General features: G+C 40.6%; 1 protein-coding gene across 1 annotated transcript in view; it reads right to left on the bottom strand.

The window, feature by feature from the left end:
* Nucleotides 1-16,519: 16,519 nt before the first annotated feature.
* Nucleotides 16,520-18,041, bottom strand: part of Vsig4 (V-set and immunoglobulin domain containing 4) — a 37,443-nt gene continuing 35,921 nt past the window's right edge. The window contains 2 exon segments of the mRNA XM_074062268.1: nt 16,520-16,563; nt 16,566-16,753. Coding sequence (XP_073918369.1) covers nt 16,520-16,563; nt 16,566-16,753 — 232 coding nt within the window.

Raw genomic sequence — 18,041 nt, 5'->3', positions numbered from 1 at the left:
ATTTACAGATTTGCCTTTTGAGTTAGACAATAGATTTCCTCCATCTTTTTCTGACTTTATTTTGTCCTCTTCCTCACCTAAAGTGTCAGGAATAGAACCGTGGTTAAAGGTCTGTTTGTTCCTTTTCAAATTTTGTCACACTTTGTCCATGGCAAGAAAGTAGAGCTTTAGAAGATATTACTCAATTCAGTTTCTGTTCTGGTACATCTTAAGCTCTAGCAAGATTAGTATTCCAGATCTTTCACCAAAAACCTACTGTGTTCTAGGAATGGAACCTAAGAAAAGTGATACCCTTCCAATTAAAGACATTTTGACTAGGGTGAAATTGGAGTCAGGAATGGAAATGTATAAAAAGAATTAATCAATGACTGAGTATGGTGGCACGCACCTGTCATCCCAGATTCAGGGAAGCACAAATAGAAAGATAGTGGTTCAGATTGGCCCAGGCATAAAGTGAGACCCTACCTCAAAAATAACCAACACAAAAAGGGCTGCCAGAGTGGCTCAAGTATTAAAGTGCCTACCTAGCAAGCATGAAGCCTTGAGTTCAACCACCAGTACAACATGAGGGAAAATGAAAAGGATTTATGAGCTAAAATGGAGCCAGGGTATGGAGAACAACTCATTCTTTCAAAAGGTATTTTAGCCAGATTTTGTCAACATTTATAGAAAGCCTAAGCTCTGGGAATCTGATACTGAATATGTCAAAGTAGATGCTTGAGAGAGTGCATCTTCTAGCCATGTAAACAGATAACCTAGATGCAAGTAGTCAGGCTGTAAGTTAGATCCATAGAAAAGTACAGGAGAGAGGAGTCAGGAAAAGTTTCCCAGAAGAGATGATAATTGATGAGGGGATGATAAGTAAGCTGGATCTGAAGATAAATACAAAATCTCCTGACAGGATATACATGAAGGGGCCAAGAAGCTTCCCAGGTTCACAGAGATGTATGTGTAAAGGTTAGAGGTATATTAGACTACAAGGCATGTTGTATTTGGAATATAGGATAAGTGGAAACAGATAAAGACATAGCTTGTGGGAATGTTGTAAAAGGCTCTGATTATCTGACCAACAAATTTAAAATGGTAATGGAGAGCCACTGATCCTTTTAAAGCAATGAGGTAACACCATTAGAAATGTGTTGTTAATGCACCATACTGGCCAAATCTTAAGGACAAAGACATTTTTGGCTGTTCATATTCATCTTTTTTCCTTCCGTTTTCATCTTCATCATTAGGAACAACATCATTTTCTCCCTCAGTACAAGCAGTTTGGGAACTGACCTCCTCATCATTCATTCAGCCAACATTTCCTAAATAATCACTCAGTGCCAACATTGGTGATACAGAAATTAATTTAGACAGAGACCCTTCTCCTTGAATTAACTGCAAGCTGCTAATGAGAAAAATATCACATTATAAGGGAATAAGTGTTATAATGGAGTATTGATTAAAATATTCAATGGTGGCCAAAGATAACTGATCTTTCTAGCATGGATTCCTTCCATGGAGATAAGGAACACAAGATGAGGAGCAAGTTTGAGGTGTAGGGTCAGGGATGTGAGGACTTAGACATTTGGGGATATGGTCAATATTCAACTGAACCTAATGGTCTGTAAGGAGGGGAGATAGAAAGAGAGAAAGCAAGCATATATTGCTATAAGAAACAAAAAGACCAAAGAATAGAATCCTGGAAAACTCTAATATAAGGAGCAGGGAAAAAAGAGGAGCCACTAAGAAAACCAAGGAAAATGGTTAGGAAGATAGGCGAATATGAAAAGTGTAGATCGCAAATTCAATAACTCTCACTGAGCATTACTGTGCTAGGGTACTAGGGGCATAAATGAAAAAGATAGTTCTTGAAATGAACTATGGTTCTCTGGCATGAATTTACATCTTGTCTGAACTGTGCTTGTTTGGCTTTTAATAATGGAATTGACTCTGAAGAGGGAGGATATCCTCTAGACTAGTTTATGATTTGACATTACACATTGCATATGTATACCTGCAACAAATTATAATACTGTACCACATAAGTCAGCACAAATACTACATGTAAATTTAAAAAGAAAAAAGCAATTGCCAATCAAGTAATCTGCTACACAGACATTGAGGGTGATGAGAACTTGTAAAGAGACTATTAACTTTATTGAATCATAACTGGTGACACTGGATAGAAGGGTCAATGTAGAAATGAAATTAGAGAGAAAATAAAAACTCAGTTATGGTAGGTTAGGAGATTGATCAGTGAGGCAATCTATGGAAACTAGTTGATCATACTGAACGACCTCAAGAATGGTGTGGGAATTGGAAAGAGTTTTTAAAGTGTGTTGTGACTTGAACATTTTTATAGGCTGAAAGATCAACAGATGAGGGACCAGCTAACATAATGCCTGAGAAGAGGTCATAGTGTTGATGGCTTTTTAAGAACAGAGCCTGTGGAGTGGTGGGAATGGGGAATTCCAGTTCTGAACCACTTTTGCCCGGATTAGGGGCTCAAAGTGAGAGGTTCATAAGAGGCCTAAAACAGTGGAGGTTGCAGCTTCCAACTAAGGAAAGAATGTTTAGAGGAGAAGTAGAATTAAAGGAGAGGAAGTTGACAAACCACAATAGGCTTGGTTCAGATGAAATGCAAGGATCAATTTCCTGCTAAAGGAACATGGCTCAAGGCAAGGAGAAGTAAGAGAATCTCCTTATTTGTGATCTCTCAAAACTTAGAAAGAGTTTTACTTTTGAAAAAAATTGGTATAGCCCATCCTGGAAGCAGTGAGAAAGGCTAAAATGGCCCTTCCAAGTGACATGTTGTATAGAAGACAATAAAAAGGAAAGCTGGTTTGAGCTCCAGCTGGGAATTCATGCCATAATGTTTAAAGTTAATCATCTTCCAGGTGGAATCACTCTCGTCAGAGAGACCTATAGTGCTCCTTCCCTTTCATCCTCTGAATCTATTACTCAGCTTTGTAGATGAGCCAGGCAACTGATGTCTAATAAGATCAGTGGGTCACAGAAGTAAGCCTAATATATGGTTAGAGGCATGACCAGGCTCCAAAACTTACCTCTCCTTGCTAGAGATAGCTGACTATAAGTTCCGTTGGGGCTCAGATTCAGATTTCAGTCCAGACTCAAAGGGACCTTCAATGAGGGTCATCCAGAGAAGCCACAAACAGGTCCAGAGAAATCCCTACTAACATGTTTTTCCTTTATTCAGAACAAGCATGAGGGAGATAAAAATGGTCTGTGTGTGTCAAGTCAATGATCCCAGGGGCATCCACCCTAGTATATATATGGGCTTTTATTGTAAATGTATTTTATGTATTCATGGGGTACCAAGTGATTTATAAGTGCACTGTGGAATAATTAAATTAAGCTAATTAACATATCTATTGCCTTAAATACTTATTTTTTGAATATGTAATTTGAAATTTACTCTGCAATTTTGAAATGTTATTAACTATATTCACCACACTTATCCCTTTTGTTTGAGACTTTGTACCCTTTGACTATCATCTCTTTTCTCTCACCTCCAGCCTCTTTAATCACCATTCTACTCTCTGCTTTAATGAGTTTGATTGTTTTAGCTTCCACATATAAGTGAAAATATACAGTATTTGCTGTTCTGTGCCTAACTCGTTGCACCTAGCATAATGTCTTCCAGTTCTATCAATGTTTTGGAAATAATGAAATTGCCTTCTTTTTTTTAAAGGCTGAGTAGTAGGAGAATATACTTTAAAGAAATGCAGTTTTGTTCCCTCCAAATATTTGCAATAGGCTATTATTGCAAGTTGGTTCCTCATTCGTTCCTTCTCTGTCCATTCAAAACTGTTGCATTATACAAACTCCTGAGTAGACCTTTGTAGGAAACAGATAAGAATGGTGATTAGAGTCACTTCAGTTATTTATGTAATAATTGAAAGCTTATGGAGAACTCTTGGAGTAAAGTGTGGGGAGTGAGGAGTGGAACCAGTTTGCTTTTCCATCTTCAAACAACTCTCAGGGAGCTAGTGGAGTGGCTCAAGTTGATAGAACTCCTGCCTGGCAAGCACGAGGCCCTGAATTCAAACCCCCGATCTGCAAACAAGACAAACAAAAAAAACCTCTCTGGAATTCCCCCAGGTGTGTGTGTGTGTGTGTGTGTGTGTGTGTGTGTTGCTGGAGATGAGGCCCAGGGCCTTGTACATGCTAGGCAACTTTTCTACCACTGAGCTATATCTGTAGACCTGGAACTCACGTTTTATTTAGTTCATTTGTTTTATCTTTCTAAGCACTAAGCAAAGGTCAGCTTCAGCACAGCTCCTGCCCTAATGAGCATAAATTGAAAATTAATGAGATTTTTAAGGATAAAATTGCTCTTGTAGAATGAAAAGATAACTAACCCAAATTTCACATTTTAGCCAGAGCCAATATTATGTATTTTTGTAGATTGCAGCAAGATTCCTCCAATTCATTGTTACATGATACTTAAATCCTGCCTCTGCCATTTACTAGCTATGATGTAACCTCCCTGAACCTGAGATCCTCAGCTATCAAATAAGAATATGGTATCTCCCTAGTAAGGCTGTGGTGAAGACTGCATAAACTAATATGTGTGTGTGTGCGTGTGTATGTCTTGAAATAGTGTCTTGTACTTAGTGAGCTCACAATATTTCTTGATTATTGTGATCAGAGTACAAAAGGGATCTCTTGGTGGGTCCAAGATCTTTTTCCTGGTTTCTCCCAGAACCCATTAACTATGCTGGATGGGCCTTTTGGCCATTAGTATTCTAGTACATCCCTCACTAGTCAAAAATACTCCTAGGCTTAGATTTACCCCATTGCATCATAAGTCCCTTTAGTCACACAATTTCATTATGTCCTTCTTTACCTATGCACTTTTTCTTTTTGGTGCTGAGGAATGAACCTTGGGCATGCTAAGCAAGCACTCTATCATTGAGCTACAGCCCCAGCCCTACCTCTATACTTTCACACAGGTTCCTCCTGCTTTCTGTTATCTTCAAAGTTCTTTTTAAATGCTGCTTCTTCTGCAAAGTCACTAATTCAACCAGTTGGAATTAACTTTTCTTTCCTCTTTGTCTCCGTTACCTAAACTCCTCAAATCCAAGGCTTGGATATAGAAAGGTACTCTATTGTTTATGTCCTCTGTGGCTTCTCATGTCTCATTGGTAAGTCCCAAATCCTCAGCAAGCATACAAGACCTTCCTCTGTTTGGTTCCCTGCATAATTCTCTACCTGTTTTGTGCTGTTCTTTCTTTTGTTCACTCTATTTCAGGCCATATCAGCCTTTCCTTATCTTCTTGGAGTATGACATATTATTTCCCATCTCAGAGTCTTCATATATGCTATTTCTTCTGCCTGGAACTGCTTTTCAACTATTATTCATTTGGTTTACTCCTTTTTATTTTTCAATCTTACCTCAGAAGTTATTTTCTCTGAGAAGTTTCCTTACCTATTCAAGCCTGGTAGAAACCACTCTTATTATATGTTCTCCCAGTTCTCTGCAATCCCCCTTTTTTGTCACACCTATTTATGATTAATAGCTATTTTCCACCACACTAAATGCCAAGAAGGCAGACATCTTATCTGTCTTGTTCACTTCTATATCATGAGTTTGCATCACATTTGCCTTACAAAATACCTAATACTTAGAATAACATTCAACATGTAATTTGCTCAGTAAATGAATCTAGTCTAGGCTCATTTTAAAGTTGAAAATATGGAGTCCCAGAAATGGAGAAGGATTTGCTCAAGGTCATACACAGAATTAGTGTCAGAGAAAAGACTACAGCTTAGGTCTCCTGACTCCTGGTGCAGTGCTCTTTTCTACACATGCACTTCCAGTATGGTATTCATTCCTTGCATATGCTTCTGTAGCAGTATATGGTTCCTGGACTAGGCTGTGAATTCCTTGATGGTAAAGACCACGTCTTATACTTGTTCTGTTCAATAAGGTAGCCACTAGCCACATATGGCAATTGAACACTGGAAATATGGCTAGTTCAAATTGAGATGTACTGCAAATGTAAAATATCTTATTAATGAATATTTATATTGCTTACAGATTGAAGTAACATTTTGATACATTGGGATAAATAAAATATATTATTGAAATTATTCTCACATATTTATTTTAAAGAATTTTAATGTGGGCCAATAGATGTGCAATACAACTTTGTTGAATAAAGTTGATTTGTAGCTGGTGAATTAATTGTTGCTGCCTGTCTTGTCAATATCATTGGCTTTGAGGAAACCTTCACGGTGACACCCTTGTCCTTAGACTCAAAGTACAAGAAGTTCTTCAGTCCTGGTCTGAGGGTATCCTACACATTGCATTAGCTTTTGGGATCCTCTCAGAGGAAGCCTAGTACAATCCTATGCAGAGCAATCACCAGGGTTGAGGTGGAGTGTGTGGACACCAACCTCTTGCACAGGAAGTGGTCATAGCTTTGCAACTGTCCCTGGGCCTCTTGAAAGGCTTTGGAATGGAGGTGGGGCTGAGTAAGCAGAGAGATGAACTCCAAGGAAAAAAATGTGTGTGTGTGGGGGGGGAACCTCTCAGTTTCTTCATGGAGGTAAGATAAACTAAGGAATTTGGGGAATTTGGACCATGAAGCCTCCTTCCTTTGCTTGTATACTGACTCATTCATTTATTCCACTCACAATTCTGGAGAAACTATTTTATCCCTTGCCCTGGGAAGACAATAAGGAATCAGAAATAGTCCTTTGTCTCCTGGGAGAGACAGATACATAACAGCAGTCTGTAAAAATTTTTTTAGAATAGAGGAGGACAAGCTAGGGAGCAACTAATTTGTTGGAGGTGACAGTGAGAGAAGACTTTTCAAAGAAAAGGAGCATCATTTTTTCTCTGTATCTTTCAAGATATAGCTAAAATCTTACGCTTGTAAGAATTTTCTAATTTCCACTACCTCCTTGTCCTTCCTTTTCCTTCACTGGAAGAATCATGTCTTTCTTCTCTACTCCTCTGATGGCACTTGTAACTTTGTCAAATCATTTGTCACCTTCTGTAGAGTGACATAGTTCCTTTGGTAGAAAGCTGTCTCCCTTTCCCCTCTAGGCTGAGAACCCCTCAATTTGAGGCTCAGATAGGCAGTGTGTGATTATTCAAGTTCATATAATTAATGAGTTGCATAGCTGGGTCTATAATCCAGGGGTTATAATTTAGCATCTAAGACACAAGGACTCTCTTTCAAACAGAGTTCTTTCCACTTTATCCATTAGTGGATAAATGAATATGTCTATAATGTGGGTTCCCAGAACTGCCTGCCTACTTTCCCTGTCAACTCTCTTCCCTTTTTCCTCATCTCACTTCACAAGCCAGGCATGCCTGTAATCCCAGCACTTGAGAGGAGGCAGGAAGATCTCTAATTCCAGGCCAGCAAAGCAAGTTCCTGTCTCAAAAATTTTTAAAAGAGGTCCTTTATGCTGTTGTTGCAAATTTGGCTTTTCCCAGCATGCTTTGTGTTTATCAAGTAAAGAGAAACTCAAGTTGCTAAGTGCCCTTTGCTCTAATTCAGGCACTCTGCATAGGTGGCATGATTTGTGGATCTTTCTGGTACCTAATGCTCTCTTTCAAGGACCTGCTGTGGAGCTTAAAATGGACACTATTCATTACTCATTTAGGTGAAGATTTTGTGTCCAGAAAACTCTTGTTTGAAAGCCAGTAGAAAGAGGCTGGGATGTAGTTTAGCAGTCAAGTGCTTGCCTAGCATGTGTGAGGCCCTGTGTTCAATCCCCAAAGCTGCAAAAGCAAAAGATAGAAAGAATTTAAGAAAGAAAGAAACAGAAAGAAAGAAAGAAAGAAGGAAAGAAAGAAAGATAGATAGATAGAAAGAAAGAAAGAAGGAAAGAAAGGAAAAGAAAGTTAGTAGAGTAGCTTTACTGATAGGGCAGAAAAAAAGGAATGAGTAACTAAATTTAACTTCTATGGTATGAGAAGGGAGAAGGAGGGCCTTTCTTAGCAAAGTGCCCACAGGACCATCCGGCTTCCTCCCCAAGCTTTAGTTAGAAACCAAAAAGAAACAGGAACTGAATCTTCTGTAGAAGCCAGAACTGGAGAAATTGGTCCAAAGGCCTAAGCCAATAAATTATTCTGATATAAGGAAGTTTTTTGCAAAGTGATGTGAATGCAAATGGATCACTATCCCAGGCTATCCCAGAGCCTTAGGCCCTGAAACCACAGTGAGTAAAGAGGAGCAGGGCAGGAGGATTCATGAAGGAGCCAAGGAATGTTTGAATTGGAGAGGCCAAGATCATCTGGTCCAGCCTCTCATGGTTAAGAAGGGATAGAGTTGGGACTAGGGTTCAGGGCTCCTGGCTCCCAGGATATAGTCTTTTTTTCTTCTTTAAAAATTTTACTTTATTTTTGAATTAGCATGCATTAATAATATGAGGGTATTTCACTGTGATTTGTCTTTTTCCATAAGCCTGGATTTATAAGACTGTATGTGGTTTGGATTATTCACCATAACCTGAGTACTGTCCAGGGCCCTTGTACCACTAGTATAGGTTGAGGACTGTGACCCAGGCACAGCAATAATTGAAGGCTTTCCCAAATGTATCTCTGAAAGAATTGCAGGAATTGGCCCTTTTATCCTCTGTGTCACTAGAATTTTTGGTGGCTGTCACTGCATGATGGGAATCCATCATCTTCCGGGTTGTGAATAGGGACTTGCTAGGGAGGCTGTAAGACACCACTCATTTTCTTCACATCCTTCAGGTCCCTTTCTCAACCTTAAGATCACAGTTGAATTAGGGGTCTAGTACTATCTTTTATTTCTCAATGTCAGCGACTTTCTTTTCCCTTCCTGTGGCCAATATGGGGGAGTAGAAAAAGGCTAGCATTTGGAGTGTGCATTCTGCCTTTTCCATTATTTCCTTGTTTTGTTTGCTCAAACAAGCCACTTTATTTCAATGGTCCTCAGTTTCTTCACCTATAAACAAGAATAATGATAAAGCATACCAGAGGGCTCTTGAGTAATTAATATATGTAAAGCACATAATAAATACTGTGATCAATGTGAATTTCCTTTCTTTCATTTTGTAGATCTTCTGGATGCCAGAAGGTGACCTGTGGTCGTAGCTGTGACAACAGGGCCAGCTTCATAAGTGCAGTTTCACAGAGTGCCGTACTGAGAAGGACCCCACACTTGGTTTAATATTCTGTCTTCACCATCTTGAAATTCTTAAATTTTAAACAAAGGACCTATCATTTTCATTTTGTACTGGGACCTGAAAATTATGTAGCTGATTCTGTGTGCCAGGGGAGAAGTTGGAGGACCAGAAAGCATTATGACAGGATGAGAGAACACATGATTTTGGTAGAAATGGGATTAAATTTCAGCTTTGCCACAGCATGTTTCATGATGTTGGACCTTTCCTTTCATCCTTCATTGGTTCAACTTTTTAATTTTGACAACAGGGATTTTCATTAGATAATGTGGCAGCTGTGACATTCTAGGATTCCCTCAGCTACTCTAGGGAAATAGAGTCTAAGGATAGTGGCTTTCTGCTTTGCCTGTTCTGCAGCATGGGAAGCCAGTGACTTGAAGGCTGGCTGGGAGTGGGTGGGGGCACAGAAGTGGGGACTATTGCTGCATTAGCAGCCCCTTTCACAACAGTCCTGTTTTGTCATTTTGCACCCAGATTTCCGTTGCCTAACCTCAACCTTATCTTCCTCATTTCTCTTTCCTCTTCAAGACATCAAGGGCCCTTCAAAACACATGACCTTCCTGCTCACAACATAAAGCCCAGCTCTCTCTGGCTGCTAGAGTTTGGCTTGGAACCAGGGAACCTGAGTCCCCTGAAGACCAAGGCAACACTCCAATTAAAGGTATCGTATCCATTTGCTCTCTTCTTGGATTTCCAAGCCAGGGCATTGTCCACAGCAGACAAGAGTGGCTTGGACTGCCATGCCATTCTCCTCAGATCCCTGTCAGAGGTTCAGGATCAAGAATAAGCTGATATAATTTCCTACTGGCCCTCTATCCTGGAGCTTCTAGATGGGAAACAGATGGATGATATTTCCTAGCAAAGAAATATATTTAGGAGATAGTCATATGGGAGTGAAAAATTCTCTGGATCCAGAAGTCAGCAAATCTGACTAGTAGTCCTGGTTTTGTCATTTAACCAATGTTTGTCTTTGGATGAGTCTGTTCTCTAGTCTAGGATTTAATTTCTTTTGCTAAGAAGAGGAAGAGAAGGATTAGTTGGATGCTGTCTAAAGACTTAGTTTTTATATCTCTTATTTTGATGGTTGTCAACCTTCTGTTGAGAAAGGATAGTGGTGCTTGAATATGTATCTCTCAACAGGGCTGAACACATCCAGGAGAGCTGGTAGTAATTCTTTAGCACTCTCTGAGATAAAGCCTTTCTTCTCTAGTCTTATTTTGTGGCTAAAATAACAGAATTAAAAGGACCACTAGACACAAAAGGGAGGTCCAGAGAGAGGAAGGAAGGTACTTGTCCAAGGTTATGCAAAGATTCTGTGACAGAGCTGAGCCTGGATTCCCAGATCAGTGCTCTCTTTGTTCTATCTGAGGAGGACTCAGACACCAAGAAACAGGAGCCTCCATATAGATAGTCCATCCAGAGGTAGTCTGGATTTTTGACATGGTCCTGAGGACTTCTTTTTCTTCAATGCTTTTTCAAATTATTTTTCAAATCCCCAGATGCCTACTTATACTTCCGTCCCCAAGTCTATGTCCTCCAATTCCCTTAGTCATAATTGATCTATCCTTTGTCTCAATAACAATGGCTTTGTGGAGATCTCCAGTGGAGGATTTTGCATTTCAGATGAGGACAAATGATGATATTTCAGATAGTATAACAAACCAACAGAAGAGCTTTCAGAGTCCTTCAATATCATCTCATGTAGGTAACCATCTCTTCTTTTAGTTTGTATTTTTTTGGCAGTACTGGGGTTTGAACTCAGGTCTTTGCGCTTGCTAGTCAGGCACTCTACCACTTGAGCTATACCTCCAGCCCTCCATCTGTTCTTTTAATCTGTCTAGTTAATGTTTTTCAACTGAACCTGTTTTTCTTTTATGTATTCCATTGCAGAAGTATGAACTAGAACAGCAAGAGTGGAAATGAAGCTACTTTACTTCTGGCATACCCACTCACTGCTTCAATACTGGGGCAACACTGTCTATTATGGTCTTCAAAATCAGTGTACTAGGAATCAGTCCTTTTCACACTTCCCTTCCAGGCTTCCTGGGATGAATGAAGTCAGAAAGGGCAATTTGGGAGGCTGTGAATAGCTTTAGATTATCCAGGTCTTCTTCCTGCAGTTGGTAGGTAATGGAGACAAAAGAGGGGTACCAGTCCATTTCTCTCTCCTCTGCCACCCACAATTTAACTCTTTTAATCAGCTTCTTTGGCTAGTTTTCACTGACAGCTCCAGGGGCTGAGTCAAGTTCTTGCTCCAATATAGGAAGTTCTGGAAAACTCAAGAAACACTTTCAACAACTCTACCAGGTAAGTCTTGTCCCCATTTCTAGAGAAGACAACTGAAGCCCAAATGAAGCCGTGCCCAAGCCATGATTGGCTAATTGGTGGCCAAGACATCATTAGAACCCAAATTTGAGCTTTTGTTATACCATATATGGTAAAAGTGACTGCTGCTTTGGCTGATAGCTACACTTCTGGGAGGCTTAGTCTGAATTGGGTAGGTAGAGAGGGAAGTTAGGGAGTGGAAAAGAAATTTTTGATCCTTATCTTTGAAGTCATTCCTGATATCAAATTGGAGGGGCACATTACTCTCTTACATTTAGCTAAAACAGTTGAGAAAAAGCACTCTCAAGTATTTTCTTGCTGAAAAACTTCATTGAAAAGCTTTTCATTCTTGGTAATCTTGGAATGTTTGCCACTTTTCTTGCCAATATTTAATATAGACTAGCTACTTTCTTATAGAACAACTGGCACAGCTAGGAAGGGCAAGAATTTGACAATGGGAACATGGCTAAGGGAATTCTTTAAGAAGTTTCATGCCCAACTCTGCTCCTGGTAGCTTTTTTATTACTCTGGTGGCCATAGATTCAAGGATCCTAATGTCACACTGCCTGTTTTTGCTCATGTGTCTCTCCCCTTTCCCAGATATATATTAAGCAAGAAGATAAAAGAATAAATGAGGAAAGCTGGAGGGCACAACAAGGTGATAAATGGCTAACTATAAATGACTTTTTATATAACTTTTAGCAAGTCTCTTCCCTAATATGAATCTTCATTTCCTCATTTACAACCTTTAGTGGGTGAGACTAGATAATCTCTAAGGGCACTTTTATTGCTGTCATTCTTGAGCCCTTATGGGATAAGGGGATCATATTATACAAGGTGAAGGCCATAAGAAATCACTTGCATCTATCACATGTTTTTATTTTGTGGTTCTGGGGAATGAAACCAGGGCCTTGAGCATGCCGGGCAAGCACTCTACCACTGAGCTACATTCCCAGTCCTTGGGTTTATTTTTATGAGACAGGGTCTTGCTATGTAGCCCAGTCTGGACTTGAACTCACAATCCCCCTACCTCTACTGCTGGAGTGTTGGGATTAAAAATGTGTACTTCCATGTCTGGCTATAGCCACCATTTTTGAGCATTTGTTATATACCAAACACTAAAGGGTTTATATGCATAATTTCATGTCATTCTCACAATAATTTTATGAGGTCAGTACTATACATATTATACACATTTTGTAGCTGTGGAAAAACTAGGTTCAGGGAGATGAAATAATCTATCCAAGTTGTCCATCTAGTTAATGGCAGAGCTAAGATTCAAGCCCATGTTAAAATTCACACTCTATGTGCATAATGGTGACACTGTGAGAGCACATCTTGGGAGAACTAAGCAAGAAGGGGGGGCAGTGATAATGACTAAGGGCCTGGCCATTTCCTTAAATCAGGGAGGTAAGAAGTGATAAGATTGTCCTCTCTCTGATGCAAAGAGGAACCCATTGAAGTTGGTAATCCCTAGAGATGACACAGCTACAGGATTCAGGCCAGCAAAGTTCCCAGTTGAGCACTTAGGATCTCCTTTCTGGTTAGGAGTCTTATGCCTGTTTTTCTCACATCCCTATGATGAAATTTTGGCTGGTCCCTTAAGCTTCTTCAGGTTGTTGAGGCTTAGGATGTGACTTCACTATTACTTTTTCTCTTTCCTTCCAGAGCCACATCTTCCAAGAAGATCTCCCTGCCCCACAGGAGCCCCTGTCTGGCCTCCTGCAGTGCCACACTCCGTGTATTTGACAAGCTGAGTTGGACACTCCATGTGGTAGAGTGTCAGTTTGTCAAATACCCCAAGTGCGGCACATGCCTAGCAGCTCCAGGCCAGGGCAGATGGGACACAGCAAATAAACTGCTGGCTGGATATAAGAATGCTTACCAAACACCATGCTCTCTTGTTATTTTGTGTGACTTTGAGCTAAGGCATTGCATTTGAGGGGAAAAATGAGTGAGCTCTAGGAGCTACAACTCTGGGTTGTGTCTACACACATCATGAGAATGCTGAGGAGTGAATAATGATCTTGAAAAGTCATAAAGGGATACTAGGATGGAAGTGCTCTTTGATTCATTATTCTTTTCATTCTTCACACCCCCACCCCTTTCTCACAGCCAGGGCACCAGAATTCTCATTCAAACATCCTGGCTTATGTGAGAGAACAGGGCCAATATACCCACTTTCTTGACATTCATTCTTGCCTTCTAAATACAGCTTGACCTTGCTTTTTATTCCCTTTTCCTCCTGCTTTTTCTCCTTGTTGAAGTACATTTTCCATTTCTCTTTTTCTGTACAGTTCTTCCCTATATTTCCTAGCCCCACCACAGTCTAGTCTCTCTGGAGTCTTTGAAAAGTCAATCTATACTTTCCCTTCATTTGCAAAGCACTTCTTGCCTGGATCCTGCTGTGTGCCCTTATATCTCTTACCACCCAAAATAACCTTTTGTAATGCTAGGAAGTTTTCCAGGGGATGTTATTCTTGAAATCCTCACTGTACTGTGAGCTTCTAGAATAAAACACTGTTTCCTTGAATGATACCACCCCTACCATTGCTCAGCATTTTGACTACAGAAAATATTCAATAAATGTTTATTGATTGATTTAATTTCTACTAGTCCATTAACTTTGGGTTTGGGGGCTAAATGTCACCCAGGAATTTATGGGAAAGAAATCAAACTGTGGACACCACAATGTTATAGGGTATATGAGGTAGTAGCCAGCCCAGAGAATATTTTGTTCCTGAGAAATAAGGCCAAGGGTTGGAGGAAGAGGGCAAAAAAATAGGCTCAGAGGGCAAATAAAATTTGGAACTACTTGCTTACACAAACTCATGCAACTGCTTTATTATAGGATTTTTCAGAGTCTTTAATATTCTAATGTTGCACTGGGAATTTCTGAGATGGACCTATAGAGTGGAGCATTTCCCATGCTTATTGATCATAGAAATTTTTTCCATTGGCTATCTCCTGGGTCAAACATTCCATGGAACAAAATTTTGGAAACTTCTGTAAAGAAACTTCACCTTCCCTCTCTTCTGGAGACTTCTCTTTTCACTCCTCCATTTTCCCCTGACCAGACATTTACCTAAGACAGGCTCCATGTTATCACTCCATTGTTTTTAGACCCTCCAGAAGCTTCAGGCTACTTCTATATTTAGAAATCACTTACTGACTTATTCTGTATGGAGAAAATTTTTAGTTTGGGGATAAAGATGATCTCCAGAAGATTCCTGCTGTGATGAATGTATACTATTAGAAGTTCACAGACTTGACCTTTGGTCTCTGTTTTACCACTGACTTGATATGTATGACTTCAGAAAAGTCACTGTTTCTCTCTGGGCTTCATTTCTTTATCTGTAATACAGAAGTGTTGGGACCAGTAATCTCTAAACTCCTTAAGATGAAAGACTCTTGAGACATCCTTGGGGATTCACAGTTCCTCTGGATGGGATTCTCTGAACTTGTGATTCATTTTATCAGGAGAAATGTGACCAAGATTCACTCCTCAACCCCAGGAATTATTTTTTCTAAGGGTAGTAGAAAAAGAAAATGGGTATTTTCAAAGACTGGGGGGGTGGGTCTGGACACAGAGGTGTTTCATGAAGGAAGCTGAAGTATCCATAGAATGGGAGCCCTGTTTCAGAGGCTTGTAAATATGATAGGGAAGAAGTTGCTTCTTTCACCAATTGTGTGAGGTTATCATTTAGAGGTGAGGAAAATGCTGAGCATGGATTTGGCAGTTTGAATGGTGATTAAGTGGAGAACTCCTTGTTCACTTTTGTGTACTATTCTGACTTCTATAATCATTCCGGGGGGCAGGGCAGTTCTTGATGACCTGACTGTGTGGCTGTACTGGAACAAGAAGTGGTAACATGGCAGTTTCCATGAAGAGTAAGGAAGCTGATTTGATATGAATTACAATTGAGGAAAGGAAGCAATGTAAACCTGGCTCAAAAAAACAAGTCCTCACATGGTGACGTGATTTAAAGATGGATAAACATGTACATACAAAATGCACACACACACACACACACACACACACAGACCCATTTTTTACTTGAGGAGAAGGAATTTGTTGCTTTTACCCTACCGACATTGTAAGAAAACGTCAGGAGTTAGAGAAGATGACCTATGAAGAATGCAATTACCCCAAAGATTTTAGGATTCAAAGAAGTGAAAATCCTTTGGAGTGTAAAATCCTTAGGAAATCTCTTCATCTTTACATCCACAGTGTGCTGAGACAGAAGTAGGGCTCCTTCTCTATTAGACTACCAGTTGCCATTGGAAGAGTCATCCAGCAGAGCTAGCAGGATGACAGGGAGGAGAAATGGAAACCAGTAGAGTACTGTTTAATCAAAGATCCACTGTACTCCAGCTGGTGCTACTTGTGTTGTGAGAAGGGGTGCCATGAATGGGAAAGATAAAGACTGAGCAAAACAAGACAAGCAAAGCAAAACAAAACAAAACAAATCCAAAGGTACAATCCATACTCCCAGGGGTCCCGACAATATTAACTAGTCACACTTTGATCACTCTTGGTATGTTCTACCATACCCTGAGAGGAGACCAACACAACTGAGGTTGCTATCATTAGATGTTTATTAAGCACTAAAAGAATACCAGAATATTTGACTCAAGTATAGGAGAAGAACTGAACCCCAGCCTGTGACATGACAATCAATTAAAATCTGTCTGGTCCTATAGAAAAGGAGGTGATCCTGGGCACAGGTGGTCCCCTGAACTAGGAGAACTGAGCCTCTTCTGGTCTTCTAGTGGCACCTGGAGGCATAATAACCAAGCAAACCCTAGTGCTACAGGCATTTATCTGGTATTTGGAAAGGACCAGTGGATGTCCCAGTCAGAAATATTAGAAGGACCCAGGGCCAAATTCAGCAGCTGGCAAGGTAGACACTTTGGGCTATCCAGGAAGAGAGGTAGCAGGGAAGGGGGCTATGCAGGCCGCAAAAACTGAATAGGCAATTATGTCAGCAGACCTGGACCTAGTAGGGCATTTTTAGCAGACGCTCTTACCTTCAGTGGCCAGAATCTCATAATTGGGGGAACTGTGTGTAGCAGGCAGGCATAGTCACCATTGATCCGAGTGATGATCTGGTACTCCTGGCTCAGGCAGGGCTCGTCAGAATAGTCATTCTCAGAGCCTGGGAAGCTGGCTTGTCGTGGAGCAGCCACTTCCAAGATGGCCACTGTCATGGTTTCTCCAGAGTCGCTGGCGTCCCTAGCATGCACCCTATGACCCAAGACCCCACCACCCATAAGAGGGGGCTTTGGGCTTAGATCCTGGTTTCCTACCCTTCTTCCTAAGTTCTTACCAACTTATTCCCAGGCTCTAGCATGCTAGATAGGGATTCTGGGAGCAGAGGGCTGACACACCTAAATCTTGTGTGTTAAGTGGGCCAGGACAGAACCTCAGAGAAAGTAAAAAACTGTCCTGACCTTGAAGGCCTCTGGCTTTAAGACTAGCTCTATGTCACATCCCCTTCCTCCATGTTTTCTGCCAATATCCAATACAATTGAGGGCAAGAAAATGGGTCATAAGATGAAAAAGGAGAGGCTATCTTCCCTGTTCATTTCATAGACATGCTCCAGAAAAGAAGAAGGAATTATGTCAGAAGTTTCTATAAGGAGTGGACAAGGGCCAACCATGGACCCTGGGAACCAGTCAAAAGATGAGGGAAGAGGACAGAAAGGAGAATTCAATATGTCTCAGCTTTCTAATACTGGAAGATATTATGAGATTTTCAATACATAGGCGATTAGTAGAAATACAGGGATGAAGATTTATCAGAGAAGGGAAGAGCAAGCATTCTTGGTCACTGTCGCTTTGACATGTATGACTCGGGATATTGGTCTGGAATTGTTGCTTGGTGTGGGTGAGGGGAGAGCATGGGAACTTGATCTGCTCTCCACTCAGGAATCTCACCCATGATCCTCAGAGAATCCCTGTGGGAAATGTGACTGCCAGAGCCCAGGAAGAAAGGGCTTGAATAGTCAGATGTCAGGGACCATAGTGCAAGCCACAGCCAAGTACACCCACCTCCACTGCTTACCCAAAAAAGGCCCCGAGTCTGTGGAGGAAAATTATCCCATATTTCATATAGGCTGTAAGGCTTAGCTTGGCACTAAAGATGGGTATTTCTTGGTTCTTCCCTTTAGGTGCTTATACTCTTTCAGGTAAGCAACTGGAAATGTATATATAAAGTCACAAAAAAGTAAAAAGGGCAAGTCACAGACCTTCTTCCTTCTGGTAGGGCCTTGAATTTCTGTTTTACTTCCTTCATTGGCCTGAAGGCTCCTGTACTACAGAGGTTGTATCTTTTCATCCTTACACGCACAGTAGCTGTTTGGTTACTACATGTTAAATTTATGTCCTGAGGCTGTCTCCCTTATAGAGATATAGAAAACAGGAATTCTGGGAAAGCAAATAAGAAGGGGGAAAGCATAAAGGCATGATGGGTAAGGCCTACTTGCTTGTTTGACTTCAGTGACGGGAAATGAGAATAGGTAAAAGGGAGTGG

This window comes from Castor canadensis, chromosome X (genome assembly GCF_047511655.1).
Source record: "Castor canadensis chromosome X, mCasCan1.hap1v2, whole genome shotgun sequence".
NCBI classification, from domain to species: domain Eukaryota; kingdom Metazoa; phylum Chordata; class Mammalia; order Rodentia; family Castoridae; genus Castor; species Castor canadensis.
The sequence above is the reverse complement of the archived record's forward strand: the minus strand, read 5'-3'. Positions and strand labels throughout refer to the sequence as shown.